Here is a 17665-nt window from a genome sequence, read left to right as displayed (position 1 = left end):
TTCACAAAAGCTTGCTGTACACACTCTCCTCATAAAAGCTGTGAACAAGTTTATATACTCTTTAGTGTGTGTGTGTGTGTGTGTGTGTGTGTGTGTGTATATATATATATATATATATATATATATATAATATAATATAATATAATATAATATAATATAATATAATGTGTGTGTTTTTTTTTTTTGGCCTATGGTAGATATTTGTGTGATTAAACATGATGTGTCTTATTTTTAGGAGAACTTATATGAGCGATTTCTATGTAACCAGCTGCATGCAGTTCTCCAGGACAGTAAGATGATTGCAGTATTCCAGCGCAATTCAGTTGGATCAGAGGACTTGTTACTTTTTAAACACAGGCTATTCAAAAATGGCGCTCATATTAAAATTTTTCCTAATCAGGTACTGGTGAAAAATGATTATTTATACATGCAATGTGGAAGATTGAGAATAGGAATTCATGAACTGTCATGCCTTTTTCCTGTCTCCAGGTCATTAGAAAGGTTCTGGACCAGTTCCAACTCCAAGCCATGCTACCATTATTTATTGGACATACCTTTCTAGTGGTAAATCCCCAACCAAAGGTTAAGGAGATGCTACAGGCTGCACGAACAGTGCCACAAATAGTGCTTTTAGGTGAGTGACCAATTAATATCTGGAATAACGCTTTTGTGCATTTGAGAGCATATGAGGTTAATGATAACACATACTTGTTCTTAAGCACTCCTCTGCAAAATATTAAAGTTTCAGAAATGTTCAGCTTGCTCTTTTGACAGCTTTGGAGCAGCTCTGAGGTTGTCCCCACTGGGGGAGCAGTGTAATTAATGCATGCTCGGTCTCAGAAATCCATTGTTTCTCAAACAGGTTTTCTGAGGCTGGTTTGCATCACTCCAGAGGGAGCAACACAGTTTTTAGTGATATACTGAAAAACTGCCTGCGTGCACCATTAAGGGTTCATGCACACAGACGATTATAGGCATTTTTTTTATGCCTAGCCTAAATCTTTTGCCGTACTAAGGGAGCCACACACAAGGGAGTGGCTTTATTCTTGTAAACGTGTGAATAGTGTGTTAATTGAGTATAAATATAAAGTCCATATATCAAAGATTCCAGTGATCCAAAACAATAGGGGTTGCAATGAAGACCACCACCGATGGGGAGGACACACACTGACCCTTACCCTAAGCGTTGGACTACCCAGATAAAGTAGTCAAAACAGATTTATTTACAATATAGGCATGAAGCTTTTCCAAATCCATCATGACTGAAATCACCAGATAGAATCAGCTTCCCAGATGTTAATCAAACAAAGATGGCGGCAGCAAACCATGTGCTCACATCTGTAGACCAAAGGCCGTCATCTTTGTTTCATTACAAGCGCTGCATTTTTACTGTTGTTTTTTTTGTTTCCCAGAAACTTTCTGTGTTGGCTGCTTATAATAACCATTTCATTCATATATATACCCACTTCAACGAGTGCAGATAACTTGTGTTTTCTTGTCTTATAAACATGTGCATGGGCGGTAAAATAGGCAATAGTATTTACCAGCGTATGGTCTGTTGGTTTTACCACAGAAAACCCTGTGGCGGGAAAGGTAAGTGTAGTTTTCTAAGAAATTTTTGAATTTTCTTATGAATGTCTTTAGATTCGTAAATGTTGTCATGCCTATGTGTCACCACTGGGGGCTGTATGGAGCATGTACCTTCTGATGCTTCCTCAAAAGATCACAATGTGTCTGGAGCAGCAGGCTTCCTTTCTCTCCAAGAATGTAAGTCTGGGGGGTTTTTCCTCCTCACCAGACACCCCCCCACCTGTGCTGTATTCTCCCTCTCTTCACAAGGAAGAGCGTCAGGACAAAAACAAAAAAAACGATCGGCACTCCGCACAACTCAGCGGCTTCCGTAGGATCGGAAGCGCTCGCGTGGTAAAGCCCTTTTTTAAATAAGAGAGGAGGGGGGCCGATGGAGGGGGGCAGGGATTAGCACAGCTTTGGTGTCCTCCAAAGTCCAGCGTGGGAATGTGTTTGTTTTTTAAAGCATCATTATTGCTGCTGGAAGCTGACAGAGGGACACAAGAGCAAAAGGGGTTTGGTGACACAGGCATTCCTTTGGACACGTTTATTATTGCATCAGGCTGAGCATTAATAGCAGTGGCAGGGCTGGACTATTGCTCAAGTATCGTGCATTGGATGCGTTTCTTCTGGTAATACCGGTGTTTTGTGCATCTGGCTATGGTATGAAGGGGGGGTAAAAACATCTAAAAAAAATAGGGCTATTGAAAGTCTTCTACAGCCACTAGGAAGCCTAAAACCATCTAAAAAAAAGATGGCATCCTCCCCTGAGAGTGATATGACTGGTCAGAGTCATCAGGGACGTCAGGTGTTGCAGCTGCTCTTAACACTGCAGACCCTGTATATATTGCTGAAGAGTTTTTTTTTCCTCAACCATTTTAGGCTTGAAACAAAAAATGAATGCTTTAATCTCATCCCAGTGTGGGACTAAGCGTAACGGGTACCCGTCCATTACCCAGAGCCCTCAATCTGAGGAACAGGGGGCGAGAGATGGCACTTTTCTCTCAGGGGACAAGGAAGAGGCTGATGACTCCTCTTCTGATGAATCTAATATGGAAGGATTACAAGAAAGGTTGTTGGTACAATCTCTCACTGAATTGGTCCGCTCCACATTTTTACTGCCAGTAACGGAGTCAGTCGATGAGCCCACTTCTTGTTTGGGTTCGCTAAAGCCTCCCCAACCTATTCATGCTTTTCCTATCCATTCATTACTGAAAAAGCTTATGTATTCTGAGTGGGAGCACCCAGATAAACATTTTTTTTCCTCCCAAAAAGTTTTCAACACTTTATCTTATGGAGGAAGAGTTTAATAAGAAATGGGGGGGATTCCAGCAATTGATGCTGCTATATCCTCTGTGAATAAAAACTTGACTTGTCCGATAGACAATGCTCAAATACTGAAGGATCCAACAGATAAGTTGGAATTCCTATTTAAAAACAATATTTCTCTGGCAGGTTCAGTGGTTCAGCCTGCACTGGCAGCGATTGTGGTATGTCAGTCCTTAAAGGACCAGTTTAAAGAGGTACTCAAAATTATTCCTGATCAGCAGGCTCGAGAATTGGCCAGTATATCAGAGGTGTTGTTTTATAGTAGACACTATGAAAGATTCTATTCTCCAGGCCTCACGGCTTATGCTCGGGCTGGTACATGTGTGTAGAGTTCTATGGTTGAAAAATTGGTCAGCCAAAGCGCCATGCAAAAAGCTCTTGGCTAGTTTTCCATTTCATGGTGAACACTTGTTTGGAGATGATCTGGATAAATATGTCCAAATAATTTTTTAATGAATAAAGTTCCCATTTACCAGAAGAAGTTTCTAAGCTTCTAAGAAGAAGTTTAAGCATTTTTCTTTTAAACAAGCTTTTTCTCCAGTGCCAGGAGCATCTGCCTCCAGGCATTCTCGACGGCTTCCACCATCAAATTCAAGAGGTAAACCTCAGGGTCAACCCCAGGGTCAAAAGAGGCCCTGAGGGAGGAAACCCACTAAACAAAATACTAAAACTTCCTTATGAAGGGGTGCCCCTCTCGCTCGAGTGAGGGGAAGACTTCTGCCATTCCCAAGGGTCTGGCAGGAACAGTGTCAAGACAAATGGGTGGCTTCCTCAATATCTCTAGGTTACAGACTAGAGTTCCAAGAGTTCCCGTCTCCTCATTTTCTCAGGTAAAACATTACCAGAGACCCAGAAAAAAAGAAGTCTCTCTTTCTGGCTGTGTATCATCTCTCTTTTATGGTACCAAACAGGGATGTCAACCATTTTAGATCTCAAAGATCTAAACCGTTTTTTGAATATCTGCTTGGAGTCAATCCAATCAGTGGTCTCCATTCTACAAGGTGGAGAACTGCTAGCGTCAATTGACATCAAGGATGCTTATCTACATGTACCTATTTTCCCTGCCCACCAGAAATATCTACGCTTCAAGATAGAAAATCTTCATTGTAGCTCTGCCTTTCGGTCTGGCTACTGCACCTCCAGTGTTTACAGTGGTTCTGGCTCCCCCTTTAGCCAGATTAAGAGCTCAGGGTATAACGATTCTAGCTTATTTAGACAATCTACTCTTGATAAATCAGTCAGTAGCCCGCTTAAACCAGAGTTTGGTCACCACAATCAGCTACCTGGAATACCTAGGTTGGATTCTCAACCTAGAGAAATCCTCCTTAAAACCATCAAGGAGATCGTAGTATTTGGGCTTGATCATAGATGAACCTCAGAACAGGGTGTTCTTGCCCCAGGCAAAGATCAGTTCCATAAGGTAACTGATTCAGGTGGTCAAAGCAATGAAGAATCCTTCTATTCGACTTTGCATGAGATTGTTTGGAAAGATGGTAGCTACATTCGAGGCTGTTCCTTATGTGCAGTTTCATTCGAGCTGCAAAACAGTATCCTGTCGACTTGGAACAAGCAGGTCCAAGCTCTAGACTTCCCAATGCGTTTATCCCCCAAGGTGCGTCAAAGCCTCTGTTGGTTGATATCCAAGAATCTTCAGAAAGGAAAGTCCTTCCTACCAGTTAGCTGGAAGGTGGTGACAACAGATGTCAGCCTTCTGGGCTAGGGAGCAGTCCTGGAAGAAGCATCTGTCAAAGGAAAATGGTCCAAAACAGAAACCTTGCCCATCAATATTCTAGGGATTCGGGCAGCATGGCTGGCCCTGAAGGCCTGGATGCTCAGATTACAGATTTGTCCTGTCAGGATCCAATCCGACAATGCCACAACAGTGGCCTGTATCAATCACCAAGGGGGCATGAGAAGTCACACAGCTCAGAGAGAGGTAAATTATATCCTATCGTGGGCAGAAGACAACATTCCTTGCCTATCGGCAGTCTTCCTTCTGGGAATAGAGAGTTGGCAGGCAGGCTACTTGAGTCGCCAACAGTTGTTCCCAGGAGAATGGTCTCTTCACCCCGACATCTTTCTGTCAAAGATGGGGAATTCCGGACGTGGATCTGTTTGCGTCCAGGCTCAACAAAAAGATCGACAAAGGATCCGCTGGCATGCAGAACAGATGCCTTTATTTTTCCGTGGGATCAGTTTTCACTGATCTATGCGTTCCCTCCTGTTCTGTTGCTTCCGCGCCTTCTTCGCAGAATCAAGCAGGAAGGGAAGGAGGTGATTCTTGTGGCCCAGGAGATCTTGGTATGAGATCATAAAGATGGTGATAGGGGACCCATGGACCTTACCACCACGGCCAGACCTTCTCTCGCAAGGTCCGGTATTCCATCCTACCTTATAAACACAAAATTTAACGGTTTGGCTATTGAGACACACATTCTGAAAGACCGTGGGCTGAGAGGTTCAGTAGTTTCTACTTTGGTTAATGCTAGGAAACCGGGCTCCAGAGTCCTTTATTATAGAGTCTGGAAGGCATATGTCTCCTGGTGTGGCACCCCAGGAAATATGTCATAGGTAGGATCCTTGAATTTCTACAGATGGGATTAGAAATGAAGCTGACCTTGAGTACAATCAAGGGCCAGGTGTCTGCCTTATCAATGTTTTTTTTCAATGACCACTTGCTTCACACTCTCCTGTTCGTAGCTTTATTCAGAGGTAACACGGATTAATCCTCCGGTTATGTCACCCCTGAACCCTTGGGACTTGAATTTAGTCCGGGCGGCATTACAGAAACAGCCTTTTGAGCCAATACAAGATATTCCCTTGGTCCTTTTGACAAGGAAATTTCATTTTTTTGGTTGCCATATCTTCTGTAAGAAGAGTATCAGAGTTGGCTGCTCTTTCTTGTAAAGAGCCATATTTGATTATTCATAAGGATAAAGTTGTATTGCGTCCTCATCCTAATTTCCTACCCAAGGTAGTGTCGGGTTTTCATTTAAACCAGGATATTGTTCTGCCTTCATTTTTTTCCAGAACCTCATTCTGTGGAAGAAGGGTCACTACATTCTCTTGAAGTGCTGAGAGCAGTCAAGGTCTATTTGAAGGTGACCGCTCAGATTCGTAAAACAGACGTTTTGTTTGTGTTGACAGAAGGTCCTAAGAGAGGACAGGTAGCATCGAAATCTATTATTCCTAAATGGATTTGTCAAGTGATTGTTCAAGCTTATGGTTTAAAGAGCAAAATTCCACCTTTTCATATTAAAGCACACTCCACCATAGCTGTTAGTACTTCCTGGGCAGTGCATCACCATGCCTCCATGGCTCAAATCTGCAAGGCCGCAAATTGGTCTTCAGTCCATACATTTACCAGGTTCTGTCAAGTAGTTATAAAAGGTCATAAGGATATCCCCTTCGGGCGCAGTGTACTGCAGGCAGCAGTAGAAGTCCTCTAGTCTCTTAGTGCCCTACTTCTTTTTTTTTTTTTTTTTTTGCGTCTCCCTCCCTTCAGTTGGCATTGCTATGGGGCTTCCCACATAGTAACTACTATGGCTCTGTGTCCCATGATGTATGATAAGAAAATAGGATTTTTAGAACGGCTTACTTGTAAAATCATTTTCTTTGAAGTACTTCACGGGACACAGAGGTCCCTCCCTTCTTTTTGGTATACACGTGTATTGCTTTGCTACAAAACAGAGGTACTCCCAGTAGTGGAAGGGCTTATATGGGGAGTGGACTTGTTGTCTTAGGGTGTGCCAGTGTCCATCACCTGAAGGTAGCCTATAACCACATAGTAACTACTATGGCTCTGTGTCCTGTAATGTCGAAAGAAAAGGATTTTACAGGTAAGCTGTTTTAAAAATCCTATTTATTTTTCCACTGGTATATGTATGCACAGTGCCTTGAAAAAGTATTTATACCCCTGGAAATTTTCCACATTTTGTCACGTTGCAACCAAAAATGTAAATTTATTTTATTGAGATTTTGTGTGATAGACCCACACAAAGTGGCACATAATTGTAAAGTGGAAGGAAAATTTTATAAATGGTTTTCAACATTTTCAATACTTTGTAGAACCACCTTTCACTGCAATTACAGCTTCTTTGCAAAATAGCTCAAACTCTGTCAGATTGGATGAGTGAAAGGCAATTTCTAGTCTTGCCACAGATTCTCAATTGGGTTTAGGTTTGGACTTTGACTGGGCCATTCTAACACATGAATATGCTTCGATCTAAACCATTCTATTGTAGCTCTGGCTGTATGTTTGGGTCGTTGTCCTGCTGGAGGTGAACCTCGGCCCCAGTCTCAATTCTTTTGCAGACTCTAACAGGTTTTCTTCGAAGATTGCCCTGTATTTGGCTCCATCCATCTTCCCATCAACTCTGACCAGTTTCCTTGTCCTTGCTGATGAAAAAAATGGTGTGTTCAGAGTGATGTGCAGTGTTAGTTTTCCGCCACACATAGCGTTTTGCTTCTAGGCCAAAAATTTTACTTTTGGTCTCATCTGACCAGAGCACCTTCATCCACATGTTTGCTGTGTCCCCCACATGGCTTGTCGCAAACTGCAAACAGGACTTCTTGTGGCTTTCTTCATGGTACTCTTCTGTAAGGACCAGATTGGTGGAGTGCACGACTAATAGTTGTCCTGTGGACAGATTCTCCCACCTGAGCTGTGAATCTCTGCAGCTCCTCCATTTATCAGCATATAACGCGCACTTTTCCCCCCTGAAAATAGGGGGCAAATCACTGGTGCGTGTTATACGCTGATAGTGTACCTTGTAGGGGAAGACGTTCATATCATATACAGTATAGTTAAACCTTTGAACTTTTTATTGTTTTCTTAATTATTTATAAGTTGATTGTTTTTTTTAACTGGATAGTAGTGGCTACTGCAAAGTGCTACATTATTCTTGCTGCGTTTGAAGAGCCACTTTTTTTCAGTGTTATATGGTAGCTGCGAGCAAGAGTTGTTTTTATTTATTCATATGTTGTGTACAGTATATCTAGTTACATAGTAGGTGAGGTTGAAAAAAGACACAAGTCCAACCCATGTGTGTGATTTATAAGTCAGTATTACATTGTATAACCCTGTATGTGGTGGTGGTTCAGGTGCTTATCTAATAGTTTTTTTAAACTATCGATGCTTCCCGCTGAGACCACCGCCTGTGGAAGGGAATTCCACATCCTTGCCGCTCTTGCAGTAAAGAACCCTTTAGTTTAGTTTAACTTTAAACCTCTTTTCTTCTAATTTTAATGAGTAGCTACGAGTCTTGTTAAACTCCCTTCTGCGAAAATGTTTTATCCCTATTGTGGGGTCACCAGTACGGTATTTGTAAATTTAAATTGTATCCCCTCTCAGGCGTCTCAGTGCTCGCAACCTTTCTTCATAACTAATATCCTCCAGACCCCTTATTAGCTTTATCCTTCTCTGTACTCGCTCCATTTCTAGTACATCCTTCCTGAGGACTGGTGCCCAGAACTGGACAGCATACTCCAGGTGCGGCAAGACCAGAGTCTTGTAGAGATTTGGAGAATTTATCCCTGGAGTTAATCCTTTTTTTAATGCATGCCAATATTCTGTTTGCTATGTTAGTAGTTTGGCATTGCATGCCATTGCTGAGCCTATCATCTACTAGGACCCCCAGGTCCTTTTCCATCCTAGATTCCCCCAGAGGTTCTCCCCCCAGTGTATACATTGCATTATAATTTTGCCACCCAAATGCATTATTTTACATTTTTCTACATTAAACCTTATTTGCCATGTAGTTGCCCACCCCATTAATTTGTTCAGATCCTTTTGCAAGGTAACTTTCCACATTCTCCGGAGAAGTTATTGCCCTGCTTAGCTTAGTATTGTCCGCAAATACAGAGATTGAACTGTTTACCCCATCCTCCAGGTCATTTATGAACAAATCAAACAGAATTGGTCCCAGCACAGAACCCTATGAGACCCTACTACCCACCTTTGACCATTCCGAGTATTCCCAATTTATGACCACCCTCTGAACTCGTTTATGGGGAGCTTTGTCAAATGCTTTTGCAAAATCCAGATACACCACATCTACGTGCCTTCCTTTATCTAGATGGCAACTCTCCTCCTCATAGAAGGTTAATAGATTGGTTTGGCGAGAGCGATTCTTCATGAATCCATGCCAATTACTGCTAATAATATCATTTTCATGACTAAAATCTAGTATATAGTCTCTTATCATCCCCCCCCCCCCCCCCAAGAGCTTGCATACTATTGATGTTAGGCTAACTGGTCTGTAATTCCCAGGGATGTATTTTGGGCCCTTTTTAAATATTGGTGCTAAATTGTCTTTTCTCCAATCTGCTGGTACCATTCCCTCCTCTCCCCAGCAGTGCTGGTCCCTGACTGGTTTCACCAATGTCACTCAATCGAGCGTACTAATTGGGATGTTCCAGCTCAGGATCGGCCTCCCAGGCACTTCCCCCTCTACCTTTCCTGACTGTCACCCATCTACTCTTTCCTAGTGCCTGTACCTCTCTGTCTCCACCCACCTCTGTGCCGACACCTGACGTGTACGTTCCTGGCTCTCATTTAGTATGGAGGTTCTTCTCAGTGCTGACAGTTGCTTCCCTAGATTCAGATTCAGATAATCAAGGAACGCATACATGCCGCAAGATCTACACCAAGTCGCATCTCCACACCCACCGTGCATCGTACCTACCAATTTAATGAGGATTGGGGATTATACCCTGTCCAAATTACCTAACAAAAACTAGCTTCCTGACACTACTACTCTACAATACACAGGTACTCATCAATACAGTACACGGGTACTCGACAAGACAATACACAGGTACTTGCAGACCCGCGTGCACCCACACTACACAGGTACTCGTAATGCACAGGTACTAATGATCCCCACCACTACTCAAACAATACTCAGGGACTCCCATACACTGTCAGTCAGGTTCCGTGGTTACCCACCGCCTCTCCATGTAAGCCTTCCACCTCCCGGTCCCGCTGGATATCCTCCCGCCTCCTCTATCCACGTCTGTGGGGTGATTACTGTCCTCTGTACACCCACTCCCACACCACGATGTCCCGCTCTGTCACCGCTGTGGGTCCCGGGTCACCTGCTGTAGCTCACAGTCATGAGGGGGTCCGGTTGGGGGGGGGGGGGGGTTTATTCCACCGCGGTTCCACTCTTGGGGATGAGGGGTCCGGTTCGGTCTTCAGCACACTCCTTTGCACGCTGCTCCCTCTGTAACAGTGCCACCCTCCTCACAGCCTATAGACTTACAAGTGTCTTTTTTCATTAACCATTTGCCTACTGTACACTTTAAACCTCTTCCTGCCCAGGCCTATTTTCTTAGTTTTTGTTATAACATTTTGTAAATAAGTAATTTTTCTCCTTCACTGATGGGCACTGATAAGACTGCACTGATGAGGCACTGATGACCAGCACTCATTGGCGGCACTGTTGGGCAGTGATTGGCGGCACTCATAAGCAGGCACTGTTGGGCACTAAAAGGCAGCACTGATGTCATCACTTCTGGGCACTGCTAAGGCTGCACTGATAATCGGTGCCCTGATTATCTGTGCAGATCTCCCCTGTGTGGAAATGCCAGTGATCGGCCCTCCTCTCCTCACACGCTGTCAGTGTGAGGAGAGGAATGCCGATAACTGGCATTTCCTTGTCTACTTATGATCAGCTGTGATTGGACACCCCTGTTCACATGGATGAAGAGCCTTTTCGTAAGCTCTTTAACGAGATTGGTAATGCGCCGTGTCACAGGGACAGCGCACACCACCTATCGCCATGCGTCCCCGCAGTGAGAGTGTTAGGACGTCATATGATGTCCTCCCAGAACATCCAAAAACATTCTGTACATACCCACTACTTAATGGCCCTATGATCTATTTTTTATGAAATCTTTTCTTACTGTAGTCATCTGCCTCTGGCTCTGTGGGCACTGACAGCTCAGCACCCTGGGAGGTAAGTGCAGATGAGGGTGTATATGTTAGCTTGTTTTTATTCTCTGTACATATAGAGCAAAGCTTAGCGGTTCCAGTATAAAAAAAGGGAAGAAATTCTTGGTGGTTTCACGGTGTCTTTCCTTCGGGTTTACCAAAACCATGTAGTGCAATGGCCTGCCCGATTGCACACAAATTGAAACTCCTAAGGTTTGACCTCATATGGTTTTAATAAATCTGAAGGAAAAACTCAGCAGAAAAACTGTTAGTATGTATGGGGCTTATCAGGTGATGGTACATTTGTGGAACTCGTCTGTTGAGCCAGAGGAAGGCAAAAAAAAAACTTGGAAGCATGGTATAATTTGCTCCAACAGGGGAAAAAATCCTTCCTGACCCCCGAAGGCGATTAGATTACTCCCTGGATCCATAATCTGTGGTGTAACAATGGTGGTAACATTTCTGTGATGTTAACAAATTGTCCAATATACATAGAATTTTTTTTATTTTTATGAATCTTCGCAGGATGATGTCATTGTCTTCTGCAGATTCTTCACGTGCGTGCCCACATGCTGTTGATGTACGTGCACATGTATCTCTTCTGGATCGTTTGATGGTTTAAGCATTATAGCTGATTCAAAAAGTTCCATTTCTATATCCAAGGGCTGTAAAAAGAAAACGCATAAGTCAGATTCATTATTTTTAGATCTCTGGTCTTATTGTTGTAATGACCAACTATCTCAATAAAAACTAGAGCTGATCTCTTGTTCCTCATTTCCATGCAGTAGGAGAGCAGTTTACAGGGTACAATTCTAGTCTATACCCATCGCTTCCACCGCATGGTGATGGGTGACGTCGCATCTCATGTTATCGTATCATGTACCATTGTACCATCTCACTTCCACGGTCGCTCCCAATTGTATACCATTGTGTCTGGTGCATAACATAGAAAATTTTGTTCTTATCTTCTCTAATGGAAAAGGGAACAATTGACCAGTAGTTAGTCTGTGAGATTTTCCTGCAGATTGGAATATGGTGACAGTATATAACAGTGTAAATTTGCTGTCCCCTCAACATAACTCAACACACAGCCATTAATGTCTAAACCGCTGGCAACAAAAGTGAGTACACCCCTAAGTGAAAATATCACAAATGGGCCCAAAGTGTCAATGTTTTGGGGGGCCACCATTATTTTCCAGCACTACCTTAACCCTCTTAGGCATGGATTTCACTAGAGCTAAAGAGTGAGTGAAAATGTCCAAATTGGGCCCAGTTGGCCATTTTCCTTCCCCGGTCTCGTGTGATACAAGGTCTTGTGTGTGAATGGGGAACAGGTGTGTTAAATTTAGTGTTATTGCTCTCACACTCTCATACTAGTCACTGGAAGTTCAACATGACACCTCATTGCAAAGAACTCTGAGGATCTGGAAAACAAATTGTTGCTCTACATAAAGATGGCTTAGGCCAGTGTTTCTCAACTCCAGTCCTCAAGGCGCCCCAACAGGTCATGTTTTCAGGCTGTCCATTATTTTGCACAGGTGATTTAATCAGTTTAACTGCCTTAGTAATTACCACAGCCATTTCATCTGAGGGAAATCCTGAAAACATAACCTGTTAGTGCGCCTTGAGGACTGGAGTTGAGAGACACTGGCTTAGGCTATAAGAAGATTGCCAAGACTCTGAAACTGAGCTGAAGCACAGAGGTTTAACAGGACAGGTTTCACTGACAACAGGCCTCTCCATGGTCGATCAAAGAAGTTAAGTGCAAGTACTCAGCATCATATCCAGAGGTTGTCTTTGGGAAATAGACGTATGAGTGCTGCCAGCATTGCTGCAGAGGTTGAAGAGGTGGGGGTCAGCCTGTTAGTAGTCAAGACCATAGGCCGCACACTGCATTAAATGGGTCTGCATGGCTGTCATCCCAGAAGGAAGCCTATTCTAAAGATGAGACACAATAATGCCTGCAAACTTTTTGCTGAAGGCAAGACTAAGGACATGGATTATTGGGACAAGATAAACTTATTTGGTTTAGATGGTGTCAAGTGTGTGTGGGGGAAACCAGCTGAGGAGTACAAAGACAAGTGTGTCTTGCCTACAGTCAAGCATGGTGGTGGGAGTGTTATGGTCTGGGGCTGCATGAATGCTGCCGGCACTGGGGAGCTACAATTCATTGAGGGAACCATGAATGCCAACATGTACTGTGACATACTGAAGCAGAGCATGATCCCCTCCCTTTGAAGACTGGGCTGCAGGGCAGTATTCCAACATAACGACCCCAAACACACCTCCAAGATGACCACTGCCTTGCTAAAGAAGCTGAGGGTAAAGGTGATGGACTGGCCAAGCATGTCTCCAGACCTAAACACTATTGAGCATCAGTGGGGCATCCTCAAACGGAAGGTGGAGGAGCGCAAGGTCTCTAACATCCACCAGCTCTGTGATATCATCATGAAGGAGTGGAAGAGGACTCCAGTGGCAACATGTGAAGCTCTGGTGAACTCCATGCCCAAGAGGGTTAAGGTAGTGCTGGAAAATAATGGTGGCCACCCAAAATATTGACACTTTGGGCCCATTTGTGATATTTTCACTTAGGGGTGTACTCACTTTTGTTGCCAACAGTTTAGACATTAATGGCTGTGTGTTGAGTTATTTTGAGGGGACAGCAAATTTACACTGTTATACAAGCTGTACACTCACTACTTTACATTGTAGCAAAGTGTCATTTCTTCAGTGTTGTCACATGAAAAGATATAATAAAATATTTACAAAAATGTGAGGGGTGTACTCACTTTTGTGAGATACTGTATCTGTGTTCCCTACATTATCTGTACTTCACTGATACCCAGTCTCTCTGGATATTTGCAAAGCAGCTCTAAAATAAGGAAAGGTTATCTATGAGGGCTTGTATGTATACATGGGTAATAAGTTATTTCACTTGGCTTTGTATAGTTAGGTAAGAACTCTGACTGCTGTGCATCTCCTCCTGGGTCCTTTTCGACCCAATAAAGTATCCTAGCGTGTGAAGACACACACAGCCTTCTACAGGTCCTGGATGTATGTCTGCTCATGTGTAGCTAAACGGAGTAATTTCTCATGGATATAATCCATATTGTATACAAGCACAACAAATTAGTACATGTTATGCTGTGCTGCCATTTAATCAGGTCTTTGGATTGGCAGTGACATTTAAGATAAAAGAAATTATACTTCTTTTTGACCACATTAATGTCATTTTCCAGGATAATCTATGTGACCACCAGAAAATGAGAAGAATCTCTCCAGTGGGGCCAAAGAACAGTAAAAGCATTTTATTTATTAGAGTGAAGAAGGGTTGGGATATGTCAGGTTGTGGTTCATTTAGGTGTCCCCATTGGCAATTTTTTTTATTTATTTTTTGTGTCACGATTACAGGATGTGAGGTGATATATCCACAATAGACAGACAACAAAAACCTTATGACAGAAAATCTAATTTTCCTCACTATGTCCGAAATAAACGAGTTTTTGAGTTGTGCTTTTGATAAAATTATACTGTGCATATCAGTAATGTGCCCTGTGTGGTATATTCTGCCCCGTGATAAAGTGTTTCCCTGGTTGCATAACTGAAACTTTACAGAGACAGAGAAGCTAAACTACCCAGCAGTCAAGCTGATGACCAGACTTGTCAGCAAACCTGCATCATACTCTTAGAGCAGCAGTAGTAGGCCCAGAAGCATTTCCTGTGGTTGTTTAGCGTTAAAAAAGGTCTTCTACTTACTCCTATGAAGTCCTCCAGGTCTGGGCCCATGTCAGGGAGTAATCAGGATGTCTAAAGTTGACCCCTCTCCTGTATTGATCTAAGGTCCTGCTCTTAAATGACAAATACTTTGTGGCCAAGATGTAGGTAATGACTCCTAATGAAAACCAGTCGGGTCCAAACTGGTAGAAGTCATTGTTGATAACCTACCAATCCAAAGAAAAGACATTAAGTACATTGGTCAGTACAGAAGACCAGAATACATCAAAGAAGCTCACGGAGCTGAATTAATTTTTAAAGGCTGACCCCATTATCTTATAAAAGCCACAATCCCCCCTAACGTATAGTCCTTTATATATAATCCCTTTTAAACACATATTCTAAGGAACATATTTATAGAGCTATGAACTTAAAGAGGGATTCCACCTAAAAAAATATATATTAAAAGCCAGCAGCTATAAATACTACAGCTGCTGACTTTTAATAAATGGACACTTACCTGTCCCGGGTTCCAGCGATCGCTCGGCTCTCGGCTGCTGCCGTCACCATTCTAGGTGAGGGAATCAGGAAGTGAAGCGAATCGGCTTCACTTCCCGGTTCCCTACTGCGCATGCGCGAGTCGCGCAGCGCAATAGGAATTGTCCGCACTGTCACTGGGACCCGTGTGTGTCCCAGCAGACAGCGCGGCAGGACAGGAAATGACATTGACTCCCACGGGAGTCTATGCCCGGAAGTGGGTGTAAATACCTGTCTTTGACAGGCATCTCCACCCCCCTGTAAGGTGCCAATTGTGACACCGGAGGGGGGGAGGGTTCCGATCAGCGGAAGTTCCACTTTAGGGTGGAACCCCGCTTTAAATGGTCATATTGCTGCTTTACAAAAATAAACCTTTATAAAGCACTCCGCAGGACTTCGAGCATTATTAAAAGGATCAGAGGGATATTTGATGACTTCTGATATACTGAAAAGATAAGTTATGAGTTTGGAGAAATATACAATTCTCTAGAGCCATGAATCCTTTGGTTCTAGCCACAGCAGTGGCCTTTTTTATCGTCTAATAGACCGCCTCCTGCCAGTCCATAATCGACAATGCAGACATGTCTCCCCAATGGTGACCCAGACAGTGGCGGTATTCCCGAGTCTGGCTCGGGGTGGAATTTCAGTACCATAAGCGGTAACCTCGAGCCAGACTCTGGATCGCATTGCAGGATACAGGGAGAGTTACTTACCTTGTCCCCTGGATCCTGCAATGTCCTCCCTGCTGTGTGTGCGAGCCGTCCTCCGCTTGATTCACACAGTGCCCGAGTGCCGCTGAGCTCTGTTCCCTGCAACGTTACGGGAGCGGAGATCAGCGCCAAATTCAAAAAAGTAAAAACGCACAATACACATGCAGTACTGTAATCTTACAGATTACAGTACTTAGAGATTACAGTACTGTATAAAAAAAATGACACACCCCCTTTGTCCCTAGTGGTCTATCCAGTGCCCTGCATGTAGTTTTATATTATAAATGCAGTTTTTTCTGTATGGAATTTGGAGATTGTCCATAGCAACCAAAAAGTGTCCCTTTATGTCAAAAGTGGTTATAGACCAGCTAGAAAACAGCGATAATAAATTATAATCACTTGCAGAATTGAGCGATAGCGATTTCTGGGGAAATTCCTCATCAAACACTAAATCTAATGACAGCGACAATTCTGCAACGGAGCAAATTTCAGTGTTTTTGATTTGATTACATTATTGAATATTTTTTATTATTATTTGTTATAATTATTTATAGTTATTTATTATATTATAATTTATGATTTTGTGTTTCAAACTGCTATCCTGCCCGGGATGAGTTATTCCTAAGAATTGCAGGCCTACAATATAAAACGCAAAATGGTACCGCTTTCAGCACCTAAAATCAGTAATAATCATACCACCAGGGAGGTTAAACACTTCCGGCCCAGGCCCATTCTGGCACTTCTCTCCTACATGTAAAAATCTTCATTTTTTTCTTTTGCTAGAAAATTACTCAAAACCCCCAAATATTATATGTTTTTTTTTTTTTTTTTTTGCGAAGGCCCTAGGGAATAAAAGGGCGGTCATTGCAACTTTTTATGTTGCACGGTATTTGCATCGGGGGGTTGGGGGGACTGTTTCATGAATTTCAAAAACAAAACACTAAAGCCCCAATATTTGCATGTGAAAGTTGATGTTACCCTGAGTAAATAGAGACCTAACATGCCACGCTTTAAAATTGCACACACTCGTGGAATGGCGCTAAACTTTGGTACTTAAAAATCTCCATAGGCGATGCTTTAAATTTTTTTTTTACAGGTTACCTGTTTAGAGTTAGAGGAGGCCTTGGCCTAGAATTATTACTCTCGCTCTAACGTTGATGGTGATACCTCTATAAAGCCCCATACACATAATCGGACTTTGTACAAACTTTTCCTTGGATTTTTGTACAAAGGGCGTTGGCCGTAAGTTTGTATTGCATACACACGATTGGACTTTTCAGGCAACAAACACGAACGTAGTGACGTTTCAACGTACTGATGACACTTCAAAAGAGGACGTTCAATTACTCCAGTGCCACCTTTGATCAACTTCTGTATTGTTGTCTGATCTTTTGCATTGGTTCTGAGCATGCGTGTTTGTACTTTGTACAAAAGTCCGATGGTTTTGTGTACACACGATTGTACTTTGCTCTATCGGACTTATGTTGTCAAAAAGTTTGTCCGTTCGCACAGCCAACAAAAGTCCGATGAAAACCCAAAAAGTTTGTCCGATGGAGCGTACACACGGTCAGATGTGCTCCAAAACAGCTAATTTGCATGTTTGTTGTCAAAAAGTCTGATCGTGTGTACAGGCTTTAAGACCCTACATCTCTCCTCTAGCCTGGAAAGCCTGAGATCAAAAAAAAAAGCAATCTCCGGCTTTTCAAGTTAAAAACAAAAAACAGCAGTATTTATATTTGCTTAGGCCAGAAGTAATGTCATTACAACGCGCTCGGCCTTCAAAGGTCATACAGATTGCCGGGAACATCTGGCGAGCTGTATTCTCTATGGTAAACGGGTGCCGCCAGCCGATTTATTCTCCGCCTCGCCG

General features: G+C 42.9%; 1 protein-coding gene across 1 annotated transcript in view; it reads left to right on the top strand.

Moving 5' to 3' along the window:
• Positions 1 to 17665, top strand: part of MRPL10 (mitochondrial ribosomal protein L10) — a 47051-nt gene that overhangs the window by 18332 nt on the left and 11054 nt on the right. The window contains exons 3-4 of the mRNA XM_077459732.1: positions 236 to 400; positions 490 to 634. Coding sequence (XP_077315858.1) covers positions 236 to 400; positions 490 to 634 — 310 coding nt within the window. The remainder of the gene's footprint in view (positions 1 to 235; positions 401 to 489; positions 635 to 17665) is intronic.

Source organism: Lithobates pipiens, unplaced genomic scaffold, assembly GCF_037356315.1.
Source record: "Lithobates pipiens isolate NorthernLeopardFrog02 unplaced genomic scaffold, aLitPip1_a1.2 Scaffold_28, whole genome shotgun sequence".
In the NCBI taxonomy this organism is placed as follows: Eukaryota; Metazoa; Chordata; class Amphibia; order Anura; family Ranidae; genus Lithobates; species Lithobates pipiens.
Note: the sequence above shows the minus strand (reverse complement) of the source record. Positions and strands in the feature narration are given on the sequence as shown.